Genomic DNA, 24591 nt, shown 5'->3' on the forward strand with positions numbered 1-24591 from the left:
GGCTTGAGGGGTTGAACCTTATCAGCTCTTTTTGGTGGGGGTTGAGGTAGTAACACCGCTTATCAGTACATTAAACAATGTAATATGTTTTCGGTTCTGTGGCGTAAGCAGTGGATTTTTGGTTGTTGCTTGAGCTATTTATTAAGTTGATATGACAGATTTTATGACTTGAGTTATACTCCACTTCACAACACTACATAGCCCAATAAGAAGCACTTGGTATTTTTTGAGAATATAGATTTATATATTTCGATATATTGAAGTACATAAGTATACGTTTGATTATAGATTAAATTTAGCAATGAATCGAAAAGATTTTGATGTTGGTTAACCCTTGGTAAGGACACTTAAATAAGCTATATACAGTGTACAAAAATGTCGTTAGGAGCCAAAGTATAGACATAGAAAAACTGGGGTTAAGTACGAGATTTTGGAAAGCAGTCACTCAAACACACAACACTCCTAGCGCTCTCTCGCTCTTGAGCTTGTGCTCGCTCGCTCACACCCACTCAGGCTTATCAAAAATATATGTATATAATATATATGTATGTATATGTTAATATATATGTGTATATTTGGAGCTAAAGCCTCATTTTAGCGACCTGATTTCTCGTTTAGTTTAGTTATGTTGTTTTTTTTAGGGAAGTTCCAAATACGATCTATGTGATCTAGTTTATCTTTATTATTATGAAGTGAAAAAAATTAAATTTTTTAAATGCTATGACTTAAAGCATTAAAAGTCAAAATAAAAAGTAAAGCAGGAAAATTGCAAAAATTTGTTACAAAAATCTAGTTATGTTTCAATATTTTAAAAATGTTTTTCAAAAAATTTCTAATTTAAATTATTTTTTGGCATATGATCCGTAACTTGCCCGAGAAATCAGTTCGTAAAAATGCGTCTTACAGGAAAACTTACCCATCGGTTCAGATAAGATCGAACCGACTGGGATTGGGGTGGATCGAGTTGGGACTTGGATGGGTGGGTCTTCTCAGTGGGCGGGATTATCGGGGGCGAGGCAATGCCACTTCTCGTGGAAGTGGTCTGGCAATCGGATGCAGTCGAGCCACTGCTGCAGGCGGTCGCCCTTGCTCTGGGCGCCCAGCTGCAGGCTGCCGAGGAAGTCGTTGCTCTTGCCGAGATCCTTGTCCCAGACGGTCAGGATGAGCATCTCCTTGTTGAGGTCGTGGGGACTGGCCTCGAAGTAGAACTCCTCGTTGTAGATGGGATTGAGCGTGCGCCACTTGACGCTGGTCTTGTGCTTCTTGTTCTTGTGCGCATCCGGCTTGAGTTGGCTATTCGAAGGGGATAGTCTGGCTAATTAAGATTCAGATAACGTTGCGCATCTTGAAACTCACATCTTGACGAAGGGATCGGAGCTGCCGTTGTTGTCCATGGCCATCAGGTTGATGCACTGCTTCACGTTCACCACCAGCGCCCTCCGCTTGGTGTTGTAGCACAGCGAGAGCAGAATCTTGCCGTTGGGCCAGTTCTGGGCCATCTCCGCCGCGTTGCTGTACTGGTCCTCCACGCCCAGGGGCACCGAGATCCGGTACTGCGCAGTGCTGTGCACCTGAAAGCGGATCAATTGGATGTTATTTTATTTTCATTTAATTTGATATTTGAATAGGTCACAAAATTTACTTTAAAGGTGTCTAAAAGTATGCAAGAATTTTTAAAAATTGAAAGAACGGGTCTCTTTTGAAAGTCAATGTTCTTTTGTTCAGGTTGAACATTTAGTCAATTTAAAAGTTTTTTCTTAAACCATTGATATATGATATTCGAGTAACTAACAGATATCCATTGGAAAGGTTTCTAAAAGTATGCTATCCTATTTTTTATTTAGCAAAATAATGAATTTATTCGAAAAGCCGAAGATCCACATCTTTAAACACCGTCTTTTCCCAATAGAATAAAAATAAAATATACGGAGATAAGAAAAGGACTATTATAATCTTTGAATACTGAACAACCTTTTAAATAATGCAGTTTATAGAGCATTTTGGGCATAACAGGCTTTTTCCTTCCGTTGCTAGTTTAAATATTTTAAAATCCAATTACTACTCGGTTGTTGAAGTCAAAAAGGCTGAAAGGCTGCGAAAAGTACCCGACTGTGAAAAGTACGTAGATTAACATTAACCGAATCCCTTTGTGCCACAACGTTTGTGCATAAATTCAGTTGGTACAGGATATGCCGGCGGGCCTTAGAAGCAATTACGCTTCCCAAGTTCTGCACGGCAAGAAAATTTGACATAGTTCTGAGATCAGTCTAAAAATTAAGTTCGAAGGAAAGGTGCATACATTTAGTATAGAATACTTTTAAACATCTTTCGCAGAAGCAAGAACAATCTAGTATGGCTAACTGTGCGTCCAAAAGTATGCAGCAATATATTTCAATCGGAAAGCAGGCGCTTTATACTTTCATAGCATATTTTTAGACACCTTTACACATTTTTTGTTTCTGATGTACCACCCCAAACTCACCGTGGAAAGGCAGACCTTGGCCGCGCCGAGGAAGTCGTGGCCGTACTTGTCGTCGTCAAAGAGGGCCACATAGAGCAGCGAGTTGCCCAGCTCCTCGGGCTCCACGCCGACGAACTGCAGCGTCTCGTTGAACTCCGGATTGCGGGTCTTGTGCACCGTCTTGGTGCGCTGCCATCGCGTGTACTTGGTGTGCGCCTCCGGCGTGATGATGTTGAGCTTGCAGTACGGATCCGTCAGTCCGGCGGCATCCATGGCCGGCAGATCCCGCGCCCGCACCATGGTGCAGTCGAGGCTGTGGAAGGCCTCCCGATAGCTGATGGCTATCTCCAGCCAACCGAGCAGCGGATCCCGGCAGTGCAGCTGCTGTTGCTGGTGATGCTGCTGGAACTGCGATTGCGACTGGGAGTTGCCCGAGTTGTTGGATCCGGAGCCGGAGCTGTCGCTGATCGACCAGGAGGAGCTGACGGAGCCGCGGCGCAGGAAACTGCTCTCCCGCCTCAGCTTGGACATGCTGACGCTGTCGTAGTCCGGACACTCCGACGGCCGTTGACTCTGCTGGCGGCCGAAGAAGAAGGAGTTGGACAACTTCCGCTCGCCGCCATCGATGAAGCTGCGTATGGATCCGTAGGCCCTCAGCCGGAAGCTGTCCTCCCGCTGCAATCGGCCGGAGGAGGTAACGCCCTTGGCCACGCCTCCACCGCCCACTAGGCCCACCACGCCGGCGTCCACCTCGTCCTCCGGCTCCGAGTGACCGCTACTGCTGGAGCTGCTGTCGTTCACCCGGATCGTGAGCTTCTTCACCCGCGCCGGACGCGTCGGCGTCGCATGACAGCTTTGAACGGCCCGCGTGTCTCCTGCGATGACAGAGACAAATACATCGATTAGCGATAGACCTCAAGCATCGAAAGGTTGTCGATTTTTCCGATAACAAGTGCTCTCAAACGAGTTTTGAAATGAAGCAATACCTTTACAACAGGTGCAATTCCGATTCTCTGTTTCATGCGATAATAGCGATAGTCGTACGGTGATGATTTCCGATTAAGACTGCGCTGTATCGTTATCGATAGCAATCGAAATGCACCTAAAACTGATCATCATACTGTTTGTGTAGGGTAGAAAAACCGCCTTACTGACCAGACTCTGGGCTATCAGATTCCGATTCACAGACTGCGATCTTTTCGATAAGCGATAAACTAGATAGAACCCCGATTATAGCGATGGGCGGACGATGATAATAGCGATAGTCGTTGATAAGTCGAAGGTATTTTAGTGGTGTTGCTCTGAATGAAAGTTTATAGATTTATCGACGACTGATGAGTTTTGCGCTGGAATGGGAGAAACATCAAAAGAATTCGAGGGGAACTCTTGTGTCTTGATTAATTTCATTGTCATTTTTGTCGAACCGATTTTAAAGTTGGATTTGTTAAATGACTCTGAACGAACTACACTTATTGACTTTTTATTTTTAACCCATCCAGTTGAAGCTCTGATTATGGCAACCATAAAGAAGCGTCTATAACGATTTATTTGGAATTGAACTATGGAAATGGAAACATTTCATGATGTTCCTGAAACGAGATTCGAAAACAATTGTTTAGCTGTTTTTTAAGAAGCATTTGTGGGTTCCGTGGGTGTTTCACATTCAGCATTTAACCAAAAAAAAATCTTTTTATATTACTGATTTACTAAGAGCTTTACTACTTACTAAATTGTTTATAATGAATTGTCGTATGAATAAGAGTTTGTTTAAATTAAAAATATATTCAACAGTGTAGTATACATGTTGCTGCTTAAATTCGACTTCCGCACTTTGTGTTGCCTTCGAAAAGGTTGGGCTTAATTAAATTCGATTTTGTCTCTGGTGCTTTTCGAGGGATTAAAAAGTATTGGCCCTTTAAAGCTCTTGGTTTATGTATTCAATAAAATATGCGACCTTGACCATAGGGCCTCAACAAAAAAGTAAGTAAAATAAAAGTATGGGGGTGCAACGCAAATAGTAAGGGTTTTAAAAACACCCTTAAATGTCCATTTAGGCCGCTAAAAGTATGCATGTATATAAATACTCATTGAATTGCTTGTTTTACTGCATACTTTTGGGCAACTAAAAATGGGATTTTAAAGTGATTTCAAAACTACACTGATTTGCTTGGCAGAATTTAGAATTTAATTTAATTTAATTTAATTTAGATCTGTTCCTGGATTATATTAAATAAAGATGTTAATTAAAAAAAAAAAAAAAATGAAAGTAACTTAAAAATGTTCTTTGTACAATATGTAGAAGGCACGCCAAAAAATAATCTTTAAGGAAAATGTGTGCTTTGAAAGGATAATAAATAAAACTTTCTTATTTGGCAAACTAATGTTATTGTCCTTGCATAACTGAAGGCTTCCCTTGGATTCTGAAATGCCTCTCGAGCTTTAGTTCAGGGAATGGGGGCAAAGGGTTTGAATTCCTGGCACGTCCTAGCCTGCTATCTATCGCTCCCATTCACAACAGCGCTCTTGGAAACCCCCCCTGCAAATAGGGCCACCCACCTGCCATGGATCCGGGTCCTGGGGTGGGAATGGGCGTGGCACTGGCGCTGCGCGGCATGTCGTACTTGGGCAGGCCCTTGAAGAACCAGGCGCCCGACTTCTTCCACATCTCGCGGGTCTCGGAGCAGATGCGGCACAGCCAGATCTCGCGGGACCGCTCGCTGGTGTGGTACCGAATGTTGATGTCCACGCTGCACTTGGTGCACACCGACTGGCGGCAGTCCTCGCACAGGATGCGATGGGGTCGCAGGATGCCGAAGGTGTCGCCGCAGAGGCGGCAGCAGTTGGGTCCCCGCTCCACGGCATGCTGCTTGATCTTCTCCACTCGCTCCACCAGCCGACCCACCCGCTGCCGCTCGGCCACCTCGATCTCCTCGTTACGCCGGATCACCGAGATGATGGCCTCCTGCTCCTCCGGTCGTAGTGGTTCACTCGTCTTTGAGCTGCTCCAGCCGGCTTTTAATCTGCACGGGGAAGTAGAGGAAACGTTCATTAATGATTACTTGATTTCTGCGGATTTAAAAAAGGCTTCTAAACGTATGCTTAAATACATTTAGAGTCCAAAGATCTTTACATGCATAACTAGATTTAAGGATTTGAAAGGATATAAGGGTTCTAAAAGTATGCTACAATATATTAAGGTTCCAAAAAAAGTCTGTGTTTTGCCTGCCATACTGCAAATTAAAGTCAGAATAAGGTGTGTCATACCTCTTTGAACTCGTTTCTTAATTTCCCATCCATAAGCATTCAAAACAAAAAATTTTTAATTTTTTAGATTTGTAAAAAAAATGAAAAAAATTGAAAAAAAAAAATAAATTTTCCTAAAAGTGATGGGGATCGTTAGCATATTAAGCAAGCTGCCCAAAACAGACGGTCTTTTAGCTCTACGGCTTGATTTGGCCAAAATACGACTGAAAAACCGGAAAGCAAAATCGCGTTTTTGACAAAAATCTGAATCTCGTATTTTTGGCCAAAATCCGAGTCCCATTTTTCGCCATAAATATTCAGTTTTTTGACTACTGTAATGAAAATAAACGTCAGAATCAGGAATGCCATACCTCGTTGAGATCGTTGCTTAATTTCCAATCCAATAGCATTCAAAACTAAAATTTTTTAAATTTTTAGATTTTTTGCAAAAAATCCTGATGCTACCCCTTACAAAAAATGAAAAAATTTGAAATAAAATAAATTTTCCTAAAAGTAATGGGGATCGTTAGCATATTAAGCAAGCTGCTCAAAACAGCTTGATTTGGCCAAACTACGACTGAAAAACCGGAAAGCAAAATCGCATTTTTGACATAAATCTGAATATTGTATTTTTGACAAAAAAGTGAATAATTTTTTTGGCATAAATATTCCGTTTTTCTTATTTGAGAATGGGAACGTTATCATCGGCTACGAGCTTCCCAAAACAATAATATTATGACCAAATGGAAGGGAAACTAACAATCTTGCTATTTAAAATTTATTTGGATTACCAATAGAGGCACGGTTTGAGAGGCGAGGCGGCAAATTATAAATGCGACGGCTTTTACGCAAATGTGTAAAAGGTGTAAGAAAGGGTGGGCTGGGGACGAGTGGCTGCCTAATGAGCATCGTTAGTTGTGGGTCGCCTAATGCGGTTTCCATGTTGCCCAGCCACTTGGCCAAAAATGTCGGGTTCAAAGTTAATTACTCGTTCATGCTGTTGGCTCCCAAGTGCTCGGTTCATTTCACCCATTACTCATAAGGCGAAGGAGACAAAATTCGTTTTGAAAGAGTCGAAAGCACGCTTTCCATGCTCATTTAAATTAAATGTGAATTTAAAAGGTTGATCAAAGTTTGTTTTTGCGCTTGCATCGAGGGTTACAAATAAATTTAATTATTTTAATGCGCAATCAGTTTAACCACATTTCTAATCACTTTTCACTTATATAATATAAGTAACACCGTCTTACGTTAGGAATTCATAAGACTTCCGGACTAAAAATATACTGTTGCTTACTTTCAGTCACCTTTATAAGTGAGTACAAGCGCCCTAGTCGTTTATGTGGCTTTTGAGGTTGTATGAGTAGTTTATTTCATTTTCAAACCACTTATCATTCATAAAGTTGTGTAAAAGTATGCTCCAAATGAAGAACGTCATCTTACGCCACGAATTCATAGGACTTCCGTGCTAAAAATATTCTGTTGCATACTTTTAGCCACCTTTGTAAGTGATTTCGAGCCCCACGTCATTTCTGTGGCTTTCTTGCATAAAAACTTAGTTTTCAAAGAAACTCATGGCTCATTTGCATTGCTCCTGATTGTTCCGTTTCGCCGCGTTATGCCTTGGCTTCGGTTTTTTGAAAACAAGTGGCTGTGGGTGCGCGCTGCCTTCACGCCGGGTTTTTTGACTTCCCTTGTACTCGCTCATACATACTCGTATATCTGATGGTGTGGCCATGCGAGTTGGGTGTGCGTGTGTTTTTTTGGGCGGGTGGGCGTTGGCCTAAATGCCCTTGCAGGTTCCCCAACATAATAATTAAATTACAAATTCGGTTAGTGCTCTATCAACATTTGCCTCTGTGGCAACGAGGTTTTTCCCCGAATAAGCAAATAAATAGGCGGCCCCGCACACCCCAGGCACTCAAAGTTTTTCGCCCGATCGAGGCACTTGAGTGACATTTAACCCATGTCCCGGGGACAGGAGCAGGGATAAAGGCCTGTCCTGCGGCTCGAGTTGGGCGCCCAGCGCCCAAATTGATGGTTAGGCCGGAGTTTATTGTTGTCAGAAATCTGATTGTTTCATCCCGAGCCTGGGCAATCATGGCCATGAACTTAACTGCAAATTCGGGCAGTATCTTTCCTCCCCCCCAAAAGAAAAAACAGCGAAAATAACTTTTCTTACAGTTGACTGCATGACGAAGTCAATTCTTGGCCCCACCTCGACTCTCATGAAATGTAATCTATCAAAGGATAAGCGGGCAATGCGTTATTAAAGAGGAAATTCACCGTGAAATGACCTTTTTGGGGTATTAATAAGCATGACATTTCATTGGAATATCAAACAAAATAAAAGTATTTTCAGCAAAAAGGAAGATACTCTTTTCTTATTATTTTTGCTGCTAGTTTATCAAATATCTTCTATATATTAGTTATTGGTGGCTATTTATCTGAAATATATCTTCCGGGTTAAGAGTTTATTTTATAATTTGCTATCCAATTAGGTGAATTTCTTTACCAAGAAAAGGGGAGAGCAATTGCTTTATGGCGAATAGTGAATGTTTTCTAACAACTTGAACAAGTAGCCAAACTTTATCAAGTCTCCCAACTTTCCCCAATAAGGCTAATTGAAAAGTTATCCTGCAAGAGCAAACATAAAAGTCTGGCCTTAACAAGAAGAAGCCTCAATTTACCTCAATTCACAATTGTACTCGGGCCTTTTCAGTTCAGAAGCGAAATTATACCGAGGAAAAAAGAGCAGGGGAAAAAATGAAATACAACGTGAAGGTGGATTTCCCTTTTGAAAGGGAAAAGCGAGCTTTGTGCAGGGTGCCTGCCTTTTGCTTCCGATTTGAATTCAATACTCTGTAGCTATATTGAGATAAACTTTTTCTCGGAATTCTCTCCGATATGTGGGTGGGTCTGGGACTCTTTTTTTTTAACCACCCCCCCTCCCAACTCTGGCTGCTTAAAGATGATTTCCAAATAAGTGTCGCCCGTGTTAGTTTGCGGCCTGAGCTGAATTTAATGAAAGTCAAAGAGCTTGTCGTCAGATTTGGTGGCCTGGCAGAGATCGACTCATTTGCATAGTTAAGCATCCCAAACCAGGCGCACTCGAGGAGCGTCTGGCATGTGGCCGCGATTCGAGCTGCTCCAGCGTTAATTCTCCACTTGCCTTTTAGCTTCTTTCACTTCCCTGAGTTTCGGGGGAAGTGGAAGAGGAACTGGATGTGGTTGTGGCACTCCGACTCCCTTGGGCTGTAATTTGAATTTCAAGTACGGAGCCAATGCCACGAGCTCGGTGCTCGGTGCTCGGTGCTCGGTGCTCGGTGCTGAGCAACCCCAACCTTTGGCACTGGCACTACAGGTCCACCCTGACCTCCCTGTAACCCCGAACGCACAAAAAGCTCTTTGTTTCTATGCTGCTGTGTGTTGGAGTGGACCTTGGCTTGCTGCCAGTTAATTGATTCAGTTTAGCGAACTTAAAACAGTACCCCTAAAAAGTTGCACACATATTACTCATACGCAGTGTTGCACCTACATATTATTTTTTTCACTAAAATAAAATCAAGTACATTCATTACAATAAATAAAAAATATTTTATTTACAAATTGCAGTACTGAGGAACTTTTTACCTTTTTAAAACATTTTAAAAAAGTCTTTAAATATTCATACTTTAATATCACTCATACGTAGTGTAGTACAGGCCAATAATTTAATTCTTCGTTTAACTTTAAAACAAATGTATCAAGTATTTATTTAAAGCAATTCAATTTGGACACACCATTTAGATCATAATATATAGCAAAACTTGCTCTTATAGATTTTTTTAAATTTGTAAGACCTCAAACAATATAACCTTCGTTATATGCAGTTTTCTAAGCTTGTCATACCATGAAAATAAAATCTAGACCGTAACCATCACGTTATTTTAAAACTATCTAAGCTTTTTTGAAATTACCATTATTTTTATGCAATATTATTTCATTTTAGGCCCCCAAAAGGCATTTCTGGCAGTTGAATGCTGACGAAGAGTGCTCGAACCAGGTCCACCCTAGCCGGGCTGTCTGTGTGCGAGAGCGTGAGTGCTTACAATGTAGCGGGCGAGCGGAAGTGTAAATTGCACACTTGAAGCCCGCCAGCCCTCGCCGCCCCCAGCTCCACCCTTAACCAGCCCCCAGCCCCCAGCACCCCGCTGTGCGTGTCTGTGTGCGGCGTTTTTTGTGTTTTTAATGCGCCCCCGTCGCACTTACAGTCAGCTGGGATTGATTCGAGTCGCATGGAGTCGCGTTGCCCCAAACAGTATGCTATGCAGAGCATATGCTGGCGCACCGGGCAAGTGGCTCCGTTTCGCTTCGAGGGATTGGCGGATTGGAGGCCTCTCGGTTGCCTTGCAAGCCAAGCGAAGCGTCCTGCCCTTTAGTACTTCTTTCACTCCTAAGCCCGCCGTCAATGGCCATAAATAAATGAGGGCCTCGCCGAAAGTGTCGTAAAAAAAAATGGTGCGTTATTAAAATTTAATTAATCTGTCAGCATGCAACAATTATGATTAGAGAGTTGGCGCGCCGAGCACATGGTCGCCCGACAGCTCAGGGCCACTCCAAGCACCCCATGTGCCATGGCCCACATGATGTACACCCCGGCCTGTGTGAGTGCGCACATGTATTTGATTTGATTAGGCTTTCGGCTAATCAGCCGCAGCCACACGCACACACAGAGTCAAAGTTAATTAAATTATGGCCAAAGCTTTTGTCACTTTTTTTTCTTTATGCCATTAGAACTGGCTCACACACACACACACACACACACACGGAAAAAACAAGACAAAAAATGGGCAGAGAATGGGCTGTTATCATTGCAGCTGCTGTGACGCAGTCGAGGCGAAAGCCAATTGTTGCATTTCAATGCCATTCGCGGGTATAATGCGCCGTTCGCACTGCCCTGTGCTTATGCACCTTGCGCACCTTGTGGCCGCCGAATGCACTGGCGAATACCCCGTACTTACTTGGCACGCAGGGCCAGCTGCCTGTCGCTGGGGCAGACGAACTTGTTGGCCGTGTTGTTGCGATTCTGGAAGTCCATCCTGGCCAGTCACATTATAGTCTCGTATCTCGGGCCTCGTTCCTGTTTCTTGTGCGCTGGGCGGTGGCGGGCGGTGCGAGTTGGGGGCCCGGAACGGATGCGAAAACACGTCCGAGTGCGCGGGCAGCTGGTGTGCGACTGACGCAACGCAACGCGGTCGCCAGGAGAGGCGAACGGCAAAGGCGAATGGCCAAGTGGAGTCGGCCTTAGCCGTTATCGCAGCCGCCAGGGGTGGCACTTCCGAAGGCGTGCAGTATCGCAAAGGGATGTGTGACGGAAGTCTGTGGGATATATAAGATCAGATGATAGGTAAATCCTAAAATCTCTAAAAAAAAAAAATGTTTTCAAACAAAAGTATATGCTTATTTTAAATGTAAGAAGTAAGTATGTATCTTTTTTTTTTAAATTAAAAAATTGCATATCTCTTTTAAACTCAACAAGTAGATATCTATTTTATTATGAGGCATATGAATTATGTTTTTCTTGTATTTTACTTCCTTTAAACTAAGAAAATTCTTTAAGTGATATCTTTTTAATTTAAAATAAAAACAAAACCTCTGAAACTTAAAGGATGCACAAACTATTTTTTATTGCCTACTTATCAGGGATACGAAAAAGCACTCTTCATTGCATACTTATCGGCATTTTTAAAATTTTCAAATCAGGATAACAGAATACATTTTGTTATGAAATTAAATTAAAATTAAAAAGAGAGGTTCAAAAAGAAAAAGGGAGATATTTTTGATTTCAGTGGCTTCTCAACAAAACTAAATATTACATTAGTTTAATCCCTATACTTAGTACAAACATAGTTAATACTTACTAAACTTTAGTTGATCGATAGATAGAGGTCATCCCTAGGAAGTATCGCCTCGCCTGCCTCGGCAGCTCGCCTCGCCCCGCCTGTTGCACAGTGGAGTCGGCTAACGACCATATGGCCACGCGCAGGAAGATACCAAAGTGCCGGGCACCGAGGAGGAGTGGCGACGGCGGGCAGGGGCTGGGTTCTGCTGGAGCTTTGTCGTATTTGCACGCGCACAGGCCGAAAGCAAAGCTCGCGGACCCAAGCCTTCTAAAACGCACCATCTGTGTTGTCCGTTCGTTCTACTCTCTAGTAGCTGAAGTTACGGATAGCCTTTCCTTTTATGATATATTAAACATAAATCATTATAAAAAACCGAAACTATTAGGAATATATTGGGGGTTTCATAGAAAGCACTAGGGTTTTTAAATTCCATTTCATTCTTTTTTTTTTTTTTTTTTCCTGGATTATATTAAATAAAGATGTTAATTAAATAAAAAAAAAAAAATTCCATTGAAAAGTGTCAGGAAGTATGCTACAATATATTTTCAAATGACAAAAAAATACACTGAGACTACTTTATAAATATATAATATGTGTTTAGTTTAAATTTTATTTTAATTAAATTTTAGTTCTTAGTTTAATTAACTTTTCTTTAATTTTTTGTTCTAAAAAACAATACTTTTTTAATTATTATATTGTTACATAATAGTCTAAATTTTTATTTCAAATAATTTGTTTGTATTTTCTAGGGCTTGTAAATGCGTCTCTCAGGTAAAGGTGGGACAATTTTGGTGTGAAAATAGCCATTTTGCTGGCACTGAAAAAAGGCTCGGTCCCTCCTTCTCGCTCGCTCCCTCGAACTCGGCTTCGCCCGTCCCGCTCCCGCGCAACATAATTGTATTGCATACTTTCCGGTGGGGCTTTTGTGGAGGAAGAGCACGTTTTTCGAGAACCGAAAAGAGTGCAGAATGCCATGCGACGCAGGGGAGTCAGAGCCTGAGTCCTGGCTCACAGAATGCGCCGGGCCAGCTATGTAGTATCTCTATCTGTTTGAATTCTGCAAAATTCTGTTTGCCCCGAGGCCAAGGTCCAAGGTCCGTGCGACTGAAATGCCAAGCCGTGAAGGATGCTGATTTTGAAGTGCCGTGAAAGCGGGAGAAAGGTGAAAGTTTTACGACCCGAAACGGAGGCTTTGCTCCGACCATCAAGCAATGTCAAAGGCGACAGAACGCGGCCGATTGCCATACCACTCACGTAGATATCTGTCTGTCTGCGAGGTGCCACACCCACCTAGGCAGCCAAGTGGAATTTATGCGGGAGGCACCACTGTGTTCCCGCTCCCGGGTGCTCACTGTACCAGCATATATCACCCCTTTTTCTCCCACAGAGTGTCCATTTTAAATAAATGCTGACAGCTAAATGAAAATATTTAACGTACGTGCGGAGTCCTGCTCGGCTGCCATTCCGCACGTCTCGTCCTTTTCGCCCTGTCCAACTGTGCCGCTGTCCATCTGTCCCGCCGTCCCACTGTCCCACTGTCCATCCAAACCAAGCAGCAGTGTGTCGTGTTGTGTTGTGGAGTGTTGACACTGTGTGACGGCTTTCGCCGCTTCGCCGCTGGCAGTTGTCATCGCTGTTTGCCTTCCTGCCAGTTTTGTTGTTTTTGCTAGCTGTGAATGTTGACAGGATTAGGCATTCAAAGCGCGTCCGCATCATGGCTCCTCTGTCCCAGCCCCTACGCCTGACATCCTCTACTATCACCACACTGATAAAAAAAATGTATAAGCCATTGCACTCTTTTTAATGAAATGATCTTATTTTAACTTGATGCTGGGCGTAGCACTTCGATATGATCAAAGTTCAAAAAATTAATTTCAAAAGAGATATTTTTCAAATATAAAATTTTCAGAGTATTTTCGAAAACCTACAGAGAAAGAAAATTATGGTTTTTTATATCTAAATAACATAATTGGTAATTGGAAATGTTAAAGTTTACTTTCTCTTTATTAATTTCAAAATATTTTAAAAAAGAGAGTTAGAAAATGTAAAATGCAATTTTCAATATCTATTTAACATTATTTAAAGTTAACGTTTTAGTCGCATATTGTTATTTTATTCTTTATCAATTTCTCATAATTTAAAAAAAAGAGTGTAAGAAAAATGTAATTACAATTTTCAATATCTATTTAACATTATTCAACTTTAAAGTTTTTTGCTTTTTTTGTTATTTACTTGTGATCGATTTTAAATAAAAAAAAAATTGAGAGACAGAGAATGGTTCAATATTCAATAGTAAAGTGTTATTTAACGTATTTTTACTTTTAATAGATTTCAGCTTATCAAAAAAAAGAGAGAAAAGAAAAAATGCAATTTTCAATACTTATTTAACATTATTTAATAACCCCCTTATTTGAAAAAAAAAAAAAAATTTAATTTTTCATTACATATTTAACTTAATATATGGTAACATTTTTAAGCTGATGTTTCGTGTTTTTTACTCTAAATTAATTTTAATTTTAACAGAAAAAATTTTGAATTTTTATAATCTGTTTGCCTTAGTCAAGAGTATTAAGTTAAAAATCAACCTGATACATTTTCAACTTCTAAACTATTTCCCTCAGTGCATTGCGCTCACATGCCAGCAGCGGCAATTGTCCTTCGAGCCGGGTCCTAAGAGAGCGAGGAAGAGAGAGGCAGAGCGAGGGGTAACAATTGAGCCGCAGCCAGGGGCCAGCAGCTATTTGGCTTAATGAGTGCCAGCTTGATTTCGGGCTGTTAGCCAACTGTTGATAACGGATTTTCTGGGTATCTGCGTCCCCGGGCAATCACCGGAATTCGCTGTTTCACCAACTGCTGACACCCTTTTCCCGAGCGTTTAACCAATATTATCTTCATTTTTTAGCCTTGATTTTCTCTGCCGTTAACTGGTATTATCTATGTTTTCTGCCCCTTGCTGACTCAGCACATCCGTTTTGTAGTCCTTAAGTCGTCGAGCTATAAAACATGTCTGTAAAAAATATAAAATATATATATTCTTAGAAAATGTCAACATGTTTTTCTCTCATTTTCTCTTTTGTGATATTTTGTTTTTCCTGAATAATGATTAATGAATATGCCTCTTAATTATACCAAAATATCAAAAACTTACACTTTAATTTGGCCTTCGGTATAAAAATGCAGCAGATTTGTATATTCATATTTAATTTATTAATTTGCACTTAGTTATTTCATTTTTTCCACCCACAATATTTTTAGTTTATTAGGTTTGGCCGGGAATCTTAAGAACAGCTTGCTTATCCGCTAATCCGATAATCGACTGACTTTCCGGCTAAACCAATTCAGTTCCTTGCAAACTGATACGTACATTTGTAGGCTTTTAAATCAGTATCCATATATTGTTTATTTTACAGCATTTAGTTTGTAGTCAAGCCAGGCTTAAGTGTTTGGATTAATTACTTTTCGCATTGGGCACAGTCAACGTGACCCACTGAAAACCCATTTAAATTTGCCTTAATTAGTGTTTCCATGTTTCATTTATTTTTCAGCACTTTTTAAATCATTTTTTATACCTTCCTATCGCTCTCGGCTACAACTTATTTTGGGCTCTCTGTTTGCTCTGGCTTGTTTGTCTTTTGCACAACTTTTGCACAATTTGCTTTTCATTAGGCGCGACTAGCTGCGTCTCCCTCACTTTCGTTACAGCAAAACGAGACTCACACAGAAAATTGCTAAGGTGCTTTCTTGCTTGCCACTTTTTTCTTATACATTACTAAAATATATTCTGCTCTGGCTATTGTTGTGGGCTACTACGCGCTTTACTTTGACTTTAACTTTCTTTTTACCTAATCTAGTCTACAAGGTAAATTCCTCTGGCTTGGTGGCCGTCTTCTATTTCTCTCGCGGTCACACTCACAATACAATACATAATTTGACTAAGAGCGATAGCCGCAGTAAACAATATAATTTAATCAAAAGAGGAGGTTTTCGGGTTTTGGGGTAAAACGATCAACGAAAAACAGCGATTCTAGCGATTCTAGCGTTTCTTTTCTAGTCCCTTAAAGCTTTCTGCTTGCCCGACTTTTTTGCCGGCGCCGCCGCCAGTCGCGTGGGCGTGGTCGCTGCTCCTCCTCCGGTCGCCGGCTTTTTGTGCAGCCTCTTGTGGTAGCTCTGGGCCAGGGAGTTCACAATGGACACCACGAAGTAGCACACCATGCCAATGACGAACGTCTCGAAGATCCTGGACAGCAGGTTGCCCGAATCTCCAGCTCCGGCTGCCGCGCCGGCCGCTCCTCTTTGCTGGCGATGCAGTCGCTGCTTCTGGTTATTCAGGAAGGACTTGAACGGCTCCTGCAGCTTGTGGCCGAGCACTGGCAGCGAGGCCAGCAGGTCGACCGCCCGCTCGATCAGCGTCTCGTTGAAGGCGATGATCACGAAGATCTTCTGGATGTGCATCTTGATCACCGCCTTGCCAATCAGCGTGGCGCCAAAGAACGTCCAGAAGGGCACCAGGAAGTGGCCGCAGGTGATGCCTGCCAGGTCGAACAAGGGATTGGGAATCTGCGAGGGGATAAACACATTGATTATTAATTTATTTAGAGGCAATGGATAGCGGGGTTCGAAAATAACAGAGGTTCTTGTATGTAAAAGAAGGTGGTCTATATTCTTTCATTAAAAATTAAAAAATATATATATTTATTATAAATTTTTAAGGTATATTTTAAAAGACTTAATCTTGTTAAAAAAAAAGTGTAAAATAAAAATATTAAATAGCAATTTTTAGAGATATTTTAAATGACTTCATTTAGTTAGTTTAGTTTTCATTTCAATCGTTTTTGAAAGTTCTTAAAGAGAGCATATAAAAAGTGCTACTTCAACCAAAAGTAGAACTTGTTTTCAGTTCTAATAATCTCCAAAATAACAAGATTTTAATTAGGTGAAAAAAGTGATAATATGATGATATGATATTTTAAAAACAAAACAAAAATTTATTAGTATTATTATCTACACTCACGCTTGCACAGGCCAGGATGCCAAAGAATCCGACGCGCTCCACCACGCGCTCCATGAACAGCTTGCCCTTGTCCATCAGGCTGAGGTTCTTCTGGTGGCGCTTCGCGTTCAACGCCTCGAACTCGGCCAGCTCCTCGGCGTCCTCGGGATCGTAGCCGGAGAGCCGCGCCGCCTTGGCCATGAAGTACGGCGGCAGCTCGCCCAGCGCCGTGCCCGCTCCCCAGAGGAAGGCCTCCATTCGCACCTTGGACATGATGGACCAGATGTTGGGCACCCGCTTGTCGTACGGCTCCTCGGGACAGATAATGCTGTGGGTTTAGACAAGAAGATGGAGTTAATCATGGGCATATAGCAACCCCTTTAAGCACAGTTATCAATAAGCTTAGTTTACATATGGTTTTAAAAAATAAAAATTAAACGAATGATGGTAGTTTCCTTGGGGAGCCCGGAGTAGGGAGACACTTACTCATCCGGATACGGTGGCTGTGGGAATCGCAGCGAGTTGCACTCGTAGGCGGCCAGCGTGACGCTGGCTATGTGCGGCCCCAGGTAGAGCAGGAACGTGTGCAGTCCGGTGCCCAGGCCCACCGAGGACAGGACGCCCAGGCCCAGCCAGTAGACGAAGAACCAGGTGTTCCTCCTCACAAACTCGATGGCCAACTGATGGGGGCCGTCTATTTTGTAAATTACGCTAAATACGATGCCTAATACTATCAGGGCGGCCAGCAGGAGACGCTGCTGCAGCAGTCTATGCGGGGGAGAAGAGGGGGTTATTCGATGGCTTCCATACATGCACTTGACACTTGCTCACCTGGCGCTCCACGTCCGCAGGAGGGCGGCCAGCTCCAGGCCGCAGTACTTGGTGGTCTGCAGGGGATGTCGCCAGAGCACCAGCTGGCTGCGTTCCGCGCGCTCCCGCTCGCGCTGTTTGTCTTTTTGGTTCTTCTTCTGTGCCTTGCCAGACGTTGCCGCCGCCGCCGCCGCCGTCGCCGCCGGCAGCAGGGATGAGCTGGTGTCCTGCATGCTGCTACCGCTGAGGCTTCTGCTGCTGCTGCCGCTGGAACTGCTTGCGCCGCTGCTATTCAGCGACTTTTTCGAGGAGGTTTGGCTGTGGGAGTGGTGGGAGTTCGACTGGGCCTTCAGATTGCCATTGGCCGCCTGCCGCTTGTGGCCCTTGCTCTTGCTGTTGCTGTTGCTGATGCTGTGCTGTCGGTTGCTCTGGATCGCATGGCCACTACTGCTACTGCTGCTGCTGCTCTCCTTCTTCGAGTGTTGTGACATTTAAGCGGTTGGCTTGCAAGCGGCTGTGTTTGTTTTGTTCAAAATAAATAAAACATAGGAATAAAAAGACAGTAAGTCCAATTGTTTTGATCGAATCTTGTCTCGGATCGGTGACCGGAAATTTTCAAAAGAATTTCACAAAATTTAGACCGTCTCCCGGCACGCCCGGCGCAGAGTGTTCGTGTGACGAAAGCCGAAAGCCGAAAAATGAAAAGTGCCCGCCGGTGGCACTGATAAACTGATAAGCTTTCGGCTGGCGAGGGTGCAAAGTGTGCTCTGCTGACTGCTACTCTAATTTCGAATTGTTCCAGCGAGCTTGCCCTGATTTCGGTATGTTTGCTCATGCCCTGGCAAAGGCTATATCGTTTGGCTCTGATAAGGGGACACATGCTAATGTGATGGTAAACTGGACGGCAAACGGAGTCTGGGGGCTAGAGATAAGTTTGAAGGTGGTTTATCTCTGGGTACAATGGGCAATCCCCCAATTATCCATCTATTATCCAGAAACAGAAACAAATGCCAAGCTGTGCCTGTAGCACAATATACTATTTTGATATTATAAGAGAACTGCTTAAAAATAATAAGTAGGTACGTAGGTAGTTATGCATGACTCACATTTGTATTCAGTTGTGTCAGAATTGCCACGATTACATATGAGTGATAAAAGCTATGGCAGTGAGTAAAAAACAAACCAGTTTTGTTTTCAAACCCTAAAAAGCAATATTAAAAAAGAAGGGAAATATCTATCGGTATTGATAACATAATCTTACATATCTTGAAAATCAAAAAATGTTTATTTTAACATTACTTAAATTTTAAATAAATTTAAAATAAATGGGAATGGTCTCTAAAAAATGCGTAAGATATCTTTTACATTTGGTAATATTGAAACTATATCTTTTAGTTGTTTTTTGTAAAAAGTCATCATATAGTTTTTGTGATTTGTAACTGTATTGCGTGTTTTATTTTTGTCTAAGAAATATTTTTGAAAAAGTTTTGAGTGTTTTTTTTTTTTTTACTTATTTTTGAAAAGTTTTTATGGTTTTTTTCTTTGATTTTTGGTAATATGAAAACTTTATCTTGCTGTTTTTTTGTTTTGTAAAGATTTTAGAGGATTTTTTCTTTATTTAATAAGGGTACAAAACTTTTTCGTCTAGGATAGATTTTTAAACCGTTTTCGTGGGTTTTTTCAAGGTTAGGGTATCAAGTCTTTGAGGTTTTTAGGAAATAATTTTGAAAAGTTTTTGAGTGTTATTTTTATAAAATTAGGATACAAAAACTTCTAGTTTTATATATTTCTGTTTATTTTTTGCTTAGGATAGACTTTAGAAGATTGAGAGGTTTTTCAAAGTTAGAGTTCCAAATCATTATTTTTTTTGAGGATTTTTTCGAAGTTAGGATACGAAATCTTCGAGATTTGGAAAGATCTACCTAAATCATTATGCTTTTTTTTGTTTAGAAAAGGTCTTCAAAGAGTTGTTGAGGGTGTTTTTCCAAAGCCAGGGTGCCGCATCTTCGGCCTGCCCAGACCCATGTATTTTACCCCACTTTCTGCGGGCTGCCTGATAGTTTTCTAAATTGAAACTGATTTGCTGGGAAAATGGCTTCAATTTTCGGCAAGCTGGCGGGGCGAGTGCCTGGGTGTGTGTGCGTGTGTGTGTGTGAGAGAGAGAGGCGGAAAAGCACAACAACAGAGCGCCACGAGCAGATTACAAGAACAACTGCGGAATTGCGGGGACGTAGCGCGAGATTATCATGCGATACTCGAGCACCAATAAAACGAATCCACATGCGCGCAAACGTGGGGGGGGGGGGGGTGGTGGTGGTGGTGTTGGCAGCGAGCAAGAGGAAGAGCGCCTCTCGGAGGCAGAAGCAGGAGCACAAAACAGAGGCGGAGAGCGCAAAGCGGAGGGCGCGAAAGACAACAAAAACAAGCTGAGTGGACAAAACACGGCCCCTGTGGCTGCTCCGCTGGCTCCCTTGTAATTCAATAAGTGCTAGGTGTTAAGTTTGGTTCTCCGCCCGCCGACTGTGCAGCTGTTTTTCCGCCCAGAGTTCAAGAACCCGGGCTCGGGAGGGGGGGTGCTGGTGGCACCAAAACCACCCCCTGACAACAACAACACGCCAGACGGGGCACAAAAATCAATTGCACCCGCATAGATACCATTGTTTTCGCCCAAGTTTCCCTACTCATTTTTATCGTCACGAGTTAGCACAACAACAACAACAACAACAACACGGGAACAGCAGGAACAACAACACTGTCACAGCAATAACAAACAATTCGCAATAGTTTGGTAGTTTTTTCCTCTGTTTTGTTTCATTCGCCGTTTTCTTTTTTTCTTTGCAGCTCGCTGGGCTGTTTTGTAAGTGGTCCGCTTTTATGCGGCTTTTCGGCTGGCCGCCGTCGACCAGGTGTGCGGGGTTTACCTGCTTCTTGGACTGTCTGCACTTTGGCACGATGTTTCACATTTAATTCATTGAATTACATTGGGCTCTGCTGCGGCTGGCGAGGAAATGCCGAAAACGCCATGCGCGCAAATCGCCGAGTATTTAGTATTTTTGCCACTCCACCCGTCTCTTTTCGGCGCGTGCCCTTCATGTGGGCCAGAGAGAGATGGACTGTATGGCGGTTGGAAAAAAAGTTCGACTATCGGCAGTTAACTATCGTTAGTGTGGCCAGACTTCCGTGGGCGCCAGTGCTGCCCATCAGTACGGGGGAAATGGGCGCCTATTTTGAATTGCAATGAACTCCCTTTGTTGCGATAAGAATAGCAATTTGTTGGCGAAACAAAGCAAATTAGTCACCCACTAATGCTGTTTCTACTGTTAATATTTTGCTAGTACCACGTAAGCTGTTACTGGGGCAAACATGAGAAAAATAAGTATGTGTTTTAATTACAAATTAATTAGCTAGAGGTAATTTTGAACTTATCAAAATATGAATGAAGTGTAATTATTCTCCTAATTATTGGTAAAATAGAAATTTCCAACAAAAGAAAGGAAAAAATTACAATTTAATTAAGAAACATATGAAATATAATTATTTTCCTAATTATTGGTAATAAATTTATAGGAAAGATTTCGATAAGAGTGAATTTTGAATCCACAAAAATATGAAATATTTAATATTAATATTTTCCTAAACATGGACAAAGTAGAAATTAATCGCATAAGTAATTCCTTGTCAATAAGATTACATTTAAAGATAATCCAAAAGTTAACATTCCTTTTGTCCTCTACTTATACAAAATAAATGAAAAACCATCAAGTCATGGTGTGAACCCATTTCCCCTTGCAGTGATAAGAATTCATTGTTCTTTCAACAAAAGCTGAAGCAGCGAGAAACAACTTCTTCCTTTCTCATACCCTGCAATCAGTTTAGATTTAGTGATTCTACGCAATCTGGCTATCTGCAAAGCCACCCCATAAACACCGTGCTTGTGTATTTTTTATGGTTTTTGTTTATTTAATAATAGATTAATTACCGTACACTTAACCGAGAGAGTCCTATTCGTAACCATACGCACTAAGTATGCACAACATTCTGTGGCATTGTAAAAAAAAGGGTGAAATCATTGAAATAAGCGAACAAAGTAAAGTACAAGTGCAATCGCACGGATCGAGTACAGCAATGGAAATTAGATGGGGCCGTAGGGGTGTGAGAATAGATCTGTTTTCGGGGGAGCGGGTTAATGGTAGGACAAAGCAGAGTTTAATTCAAATACTAACGCGTTTAGAAAATGTATATATATAAAATAATGTTCACATAACAATTCTTTTTGTAGTTTTTCATTCGGTTTTTGTGGATTTTTTTTTTTTGGTTGCCCTGGTTCTTCAGATCATTTTCAAGTTCTTTTCTTTCGCGCGGGGCATTTCCTGCGGTCTTCCTCCTCAATTCGTTTAGCTAACTCGCGTCCATATTTTAAGCTTGCATGCTAAACACAAAATATATTTTATTTATATATAGATTTCTGTATAGGGGGTAGTTTTCCGCCGCAAACCGCAGCAGAGTTAGTTGACCCTGGCCATGCCGTAGACGTTCTCATCGGAGTAGGCGATGTACAGGAAGTAGTCCTCCTCGTGGTGTTCCTTTTGAAGTGGGCAAAATATTATATTAATCGGGGGAATACGCTAGTAAGGGCCGGGGGGCAGTAGTTACCTGGTACAGGGAGCCCATGGTAGCCGATGTTGGTGGAATGACGTTGTTCACGAAGAAGAAGAGGGCATCCTCGGGACGCAGGTGGATGCGCTTGCGAATGAGGAAGTAGAACTGGCCGACGGTCAGGTCGGAAGGCACCAGGTACTTCTTCTTGTCCAGATCACCGATGCGCGCCTTGGGAGCCTTCTCGACGATCACCTGGTGGTAAGAAACAGGAGGTGAGCCACACAGTTATGCTCGCACTTCACGGATCCGATTACGTGCCGAAAAAAGAACACATATTTCGCAAATAATGGCATTTGCATTTCCCGAGTGTCGTGTGTGCTCGAATACGTGCTACCTTGGAAATCGATATTAGCCATAACCAGTTTAGGCAGGCTGCTATTTCGGCTATTTCTTGGTAGGTATTATGCCAAAACACGTAATTTTGATTACTAAATTGTGTTTTTCAAATAACCAAATTAAAACAAAGAGAGGGGAGTATCTAACAGGAAAATATGCCTGATAACCTGATAACCAACAGAATTTGTAAAGCCTTCATGTACAGCCATCATAACAATTTCATATATTGGCATTAACAATACTGACTTAGAATGAGTAATATCGTAATAGCAATGTGTAATTTCGTGCTGCTTTTAGTAATTTCGTAAGTTTTCAACATGTAATTGTAGACACATGTATTTCGTGCCCAATTCGAATTCTAGTGGGGTATTTTATTATTATTTTTAGTTTGGAATTTGAAAATGCAGTTGGAAAAGCTCTGTTTTTATTTGTTTTTAGATGATTTTTGTTCTAATCAAGGTTTTGGTACGCACTTTAGGATCCTAACTAGTTTTTGATGGCTAGTAAACCTAAATATTAGATGCCAATTGGAATTAGTTAGGTGTACCCTAGCCTTAGATGAGAACAATCACCAGGGCTCTGGCCTAGACGAACCATTCTAGCCTATGAGTTAGCCAAATTATCGACAAACTGGTTTGGCAAACTTCGGAGCAGGAAGCGGGCCTGAGGTTCAACATAATGAATACCAAATTAGCAAACAGCTGACACCCCTCCGCATCAGAGTCTGCTGCAGCACCTCCACCTACAGAGGAGCCCCTGTGCCAAATGCGCTGGCGTCATTGGCCGAAACCAAGGTGTTGGTATGATTTCTGTCTAGAACGTACACCAAACACTCCGTAGAATATAGAATTCGGATGTATATGGGGTCCGGACCAGCTGGCCTTGCCCCTCGCTCAGCTGTTATGTGATTTGTGCACTTGCCAAAACACACACGAAAATAACACTCGGACAGGGGCAATATTTGGGATGCATATATCCCCTATATGTAGTCCGAATCAGAGTTGAGAACAACAAAACCAGAATATAATGCACTGCTCGCTGCGATTGGGGCACCTTCAGGGCTGTTGTTTTCGGATCATTTTCGTTGTTTTGTGAAAGGAGTTTGCTGATAAGGTGGTGAAATGGCTGAAAAACAACAAAGAGGCAGAGGCACCCTCGGTTTTGTTTTTATTTTTTCGCTTTTCTCAGCGCATCTATGACTAATTCCAGTCGCAGTTTGTGTGTTTGCGAAAACAAAACGAGCAGCGCTGGTGTTAGTGGTTTTATTTTTTTTATGCGCAGTAATCGCTTGATTTTGCAGCCAAACAAACGAAATTAAAATCAAAAACAACTGGTTTGGGCAGAGAGAGAGTAAAAATATCGCTTTACAGGTTTAAATTCGCCAAATAAAAAATTAGGCAAACATTTTTTTTCTGTGTATTCGTGATTTAACGTATTAAATAACAATTTATACACACTTTTTCTGGCTGTGTAAATAGGGGGGTGCTGGGGGAGAGAGAGGCAGAGAGCACTGAGAAACAACAACACCTTAACAGCTGAGCAAGTGAAATAGCTGCTTTGTTCTCTTTTTGTTTTTTCTTCTGTACATCTGTGTGCTCGGCCTGTGTGTGTGTGTGTGCGTGTGGGGGACAATTTTCATTTGAATTTCATTCGAGGGGTTTTCGCAAATGTTTTCCCAGCTGCCAGTGCACTTTATGCAACCCCCCGTCGCACGAATTTCCTCTGCCCACCTGCTTTTCCTGACCATAAAACTGAGAATCATCGAAACAACCAATATGCGCAGTATTGATTTTCCTCGGTACAAACAAAAAAAAACAGAAGAAGAAAAAACGACGCAAAACAAACGCATACACAGAAGCTCGCACACACAGACACGCATATACATATAGCTGATATATATACACATATATACATGGTCGAGTACTTACGGGCACACGGTCGGGATATTTGCGACGGATCTTGTCGCCCTCGGCGCGACGCTTCTCGAAGGCGTGCTCCTCCTTGTATTGGAACTTCATGATTGTGGCTAACAGGTAATTGGCTAAGAAGCGCAGCTTTCGGTTGGCTTTTCACTTGTTTCGTTTCGCTTTTATTTTCAACGCAAAAGTATCGATGCGATCTCTCCGTGTGTGTGTGTGTGTCTGCTGTGTTTTTTTTGCTCTGTGTTTCGTTCGACCTAACGGGCCTGAAATTCAAGTCTAGAGTGA

The 24591-nt window shown here is 42.0% G+C and overlaps 3 protein-coding genes across 5 annotated transcripts; all 3 read right to left on the minus strand.

Annotated features, from left to right (window-relative positions):
- Nucleotides 1-33: 33 nt before the first annotated feature.
- On the minus strand, nt 34-10913 carry LOC108025918 (rabphilin-3A). Its single transcript, XM_017096605.3, has 5 exons — nt 10708-10913; nt 5018-5481; nt 2483-3336; nt 1357-1571; nt 34-1293 (listed from the first exon to the last, which is right to left on the minus strand). The coding sequence occupies exons 1-5, from the start codon at nt 10782-10784 to the stop codon at nt 990-992; spliced, it is 1914 nt and encodes a 637-aa protein (XP_016952094.1). The 5' UTR covers nt 10785-10913; the 3' UTR covers nt 34-989.
- A 3860-nt stretch (nt 10914-14773) lies between these two features.
- On the minus strand, nt 14774-20465 carry LOC108025866 (vacuole membrane protein 1). Of its 3 annotated transcripts, none has more exons than XM_017096536.3 (5): nt 20311-20465; nt 17411-17903; nt 17066-17347; nt 16601-16907; nt 14774-16146 (listed from the first exon to the last, which is right to left on the minus strand). In XM_017096536.3, exons 2-5 carry the CDS (start codon nt 17878-17880, stop codon nt 15637-15639), a joined length of 1569 nt encoding a protein of 522 aa, XP_016952025.1. In that variant the 5' UTR covers nt 17881-17903; nt 20311-20465; the 3' UTR covers nt 14774-15636. The 3 variants fall into 3 exon arrangements, with proteins under 3 accessions (XP_016952025.1, XP_043948881.1, XP_016952026.1); XM_044092946.2 differs by lacking the exon at nt 20311-20465 and adding an exon at nt 20045-20156; XM_017096537.3 differs by lacking the exon at nt 20311-20465 and having other exon boundaries at nt 17411-18454.
- An 856-nt stretch (nt 20466-21321) lies between these two features.
- Nucleotides 21322-24584, minus strand: LOC108025744 (gamma-aminobutyric acid receptor-associated protein). Its single transcript, XM_017096332.3, has 3 exons — nt 24313-24584; nt 22043-22240; nt 21322-21972 (listed from the first exon to the last, which is right to left on the minus strand). The coding sequence occupies exons 1-3, from the start codon at nt 24400-24402 to the stop codon at nt 21895-21897; spliced, it is 366 nt and encodes a 121-aa protein (XP_016951821.1). The 5' UTR covers nt 24403-24584; the 3' UTR covers nt 21322-21894.
- Nucleotides 24585-24591: the final 7 nt, after the last annotated feature.

The sequence above is a fragment of the Drosophila biarmipes genome, chromosome X (assembly GCF_025231255.1).
Source record: "Drosophila biarmipes strain raj3 chromosome X, RU_DBia_V1.1, whole genome shotgun sequence".
In the NCBI taxonomy this organism is placed as follows: Eukaryota; Metazoa; Arthropoda; class Insecta; order Diptera; family Drosophilidae; genus Drosophila; species Drosophila biarmipes.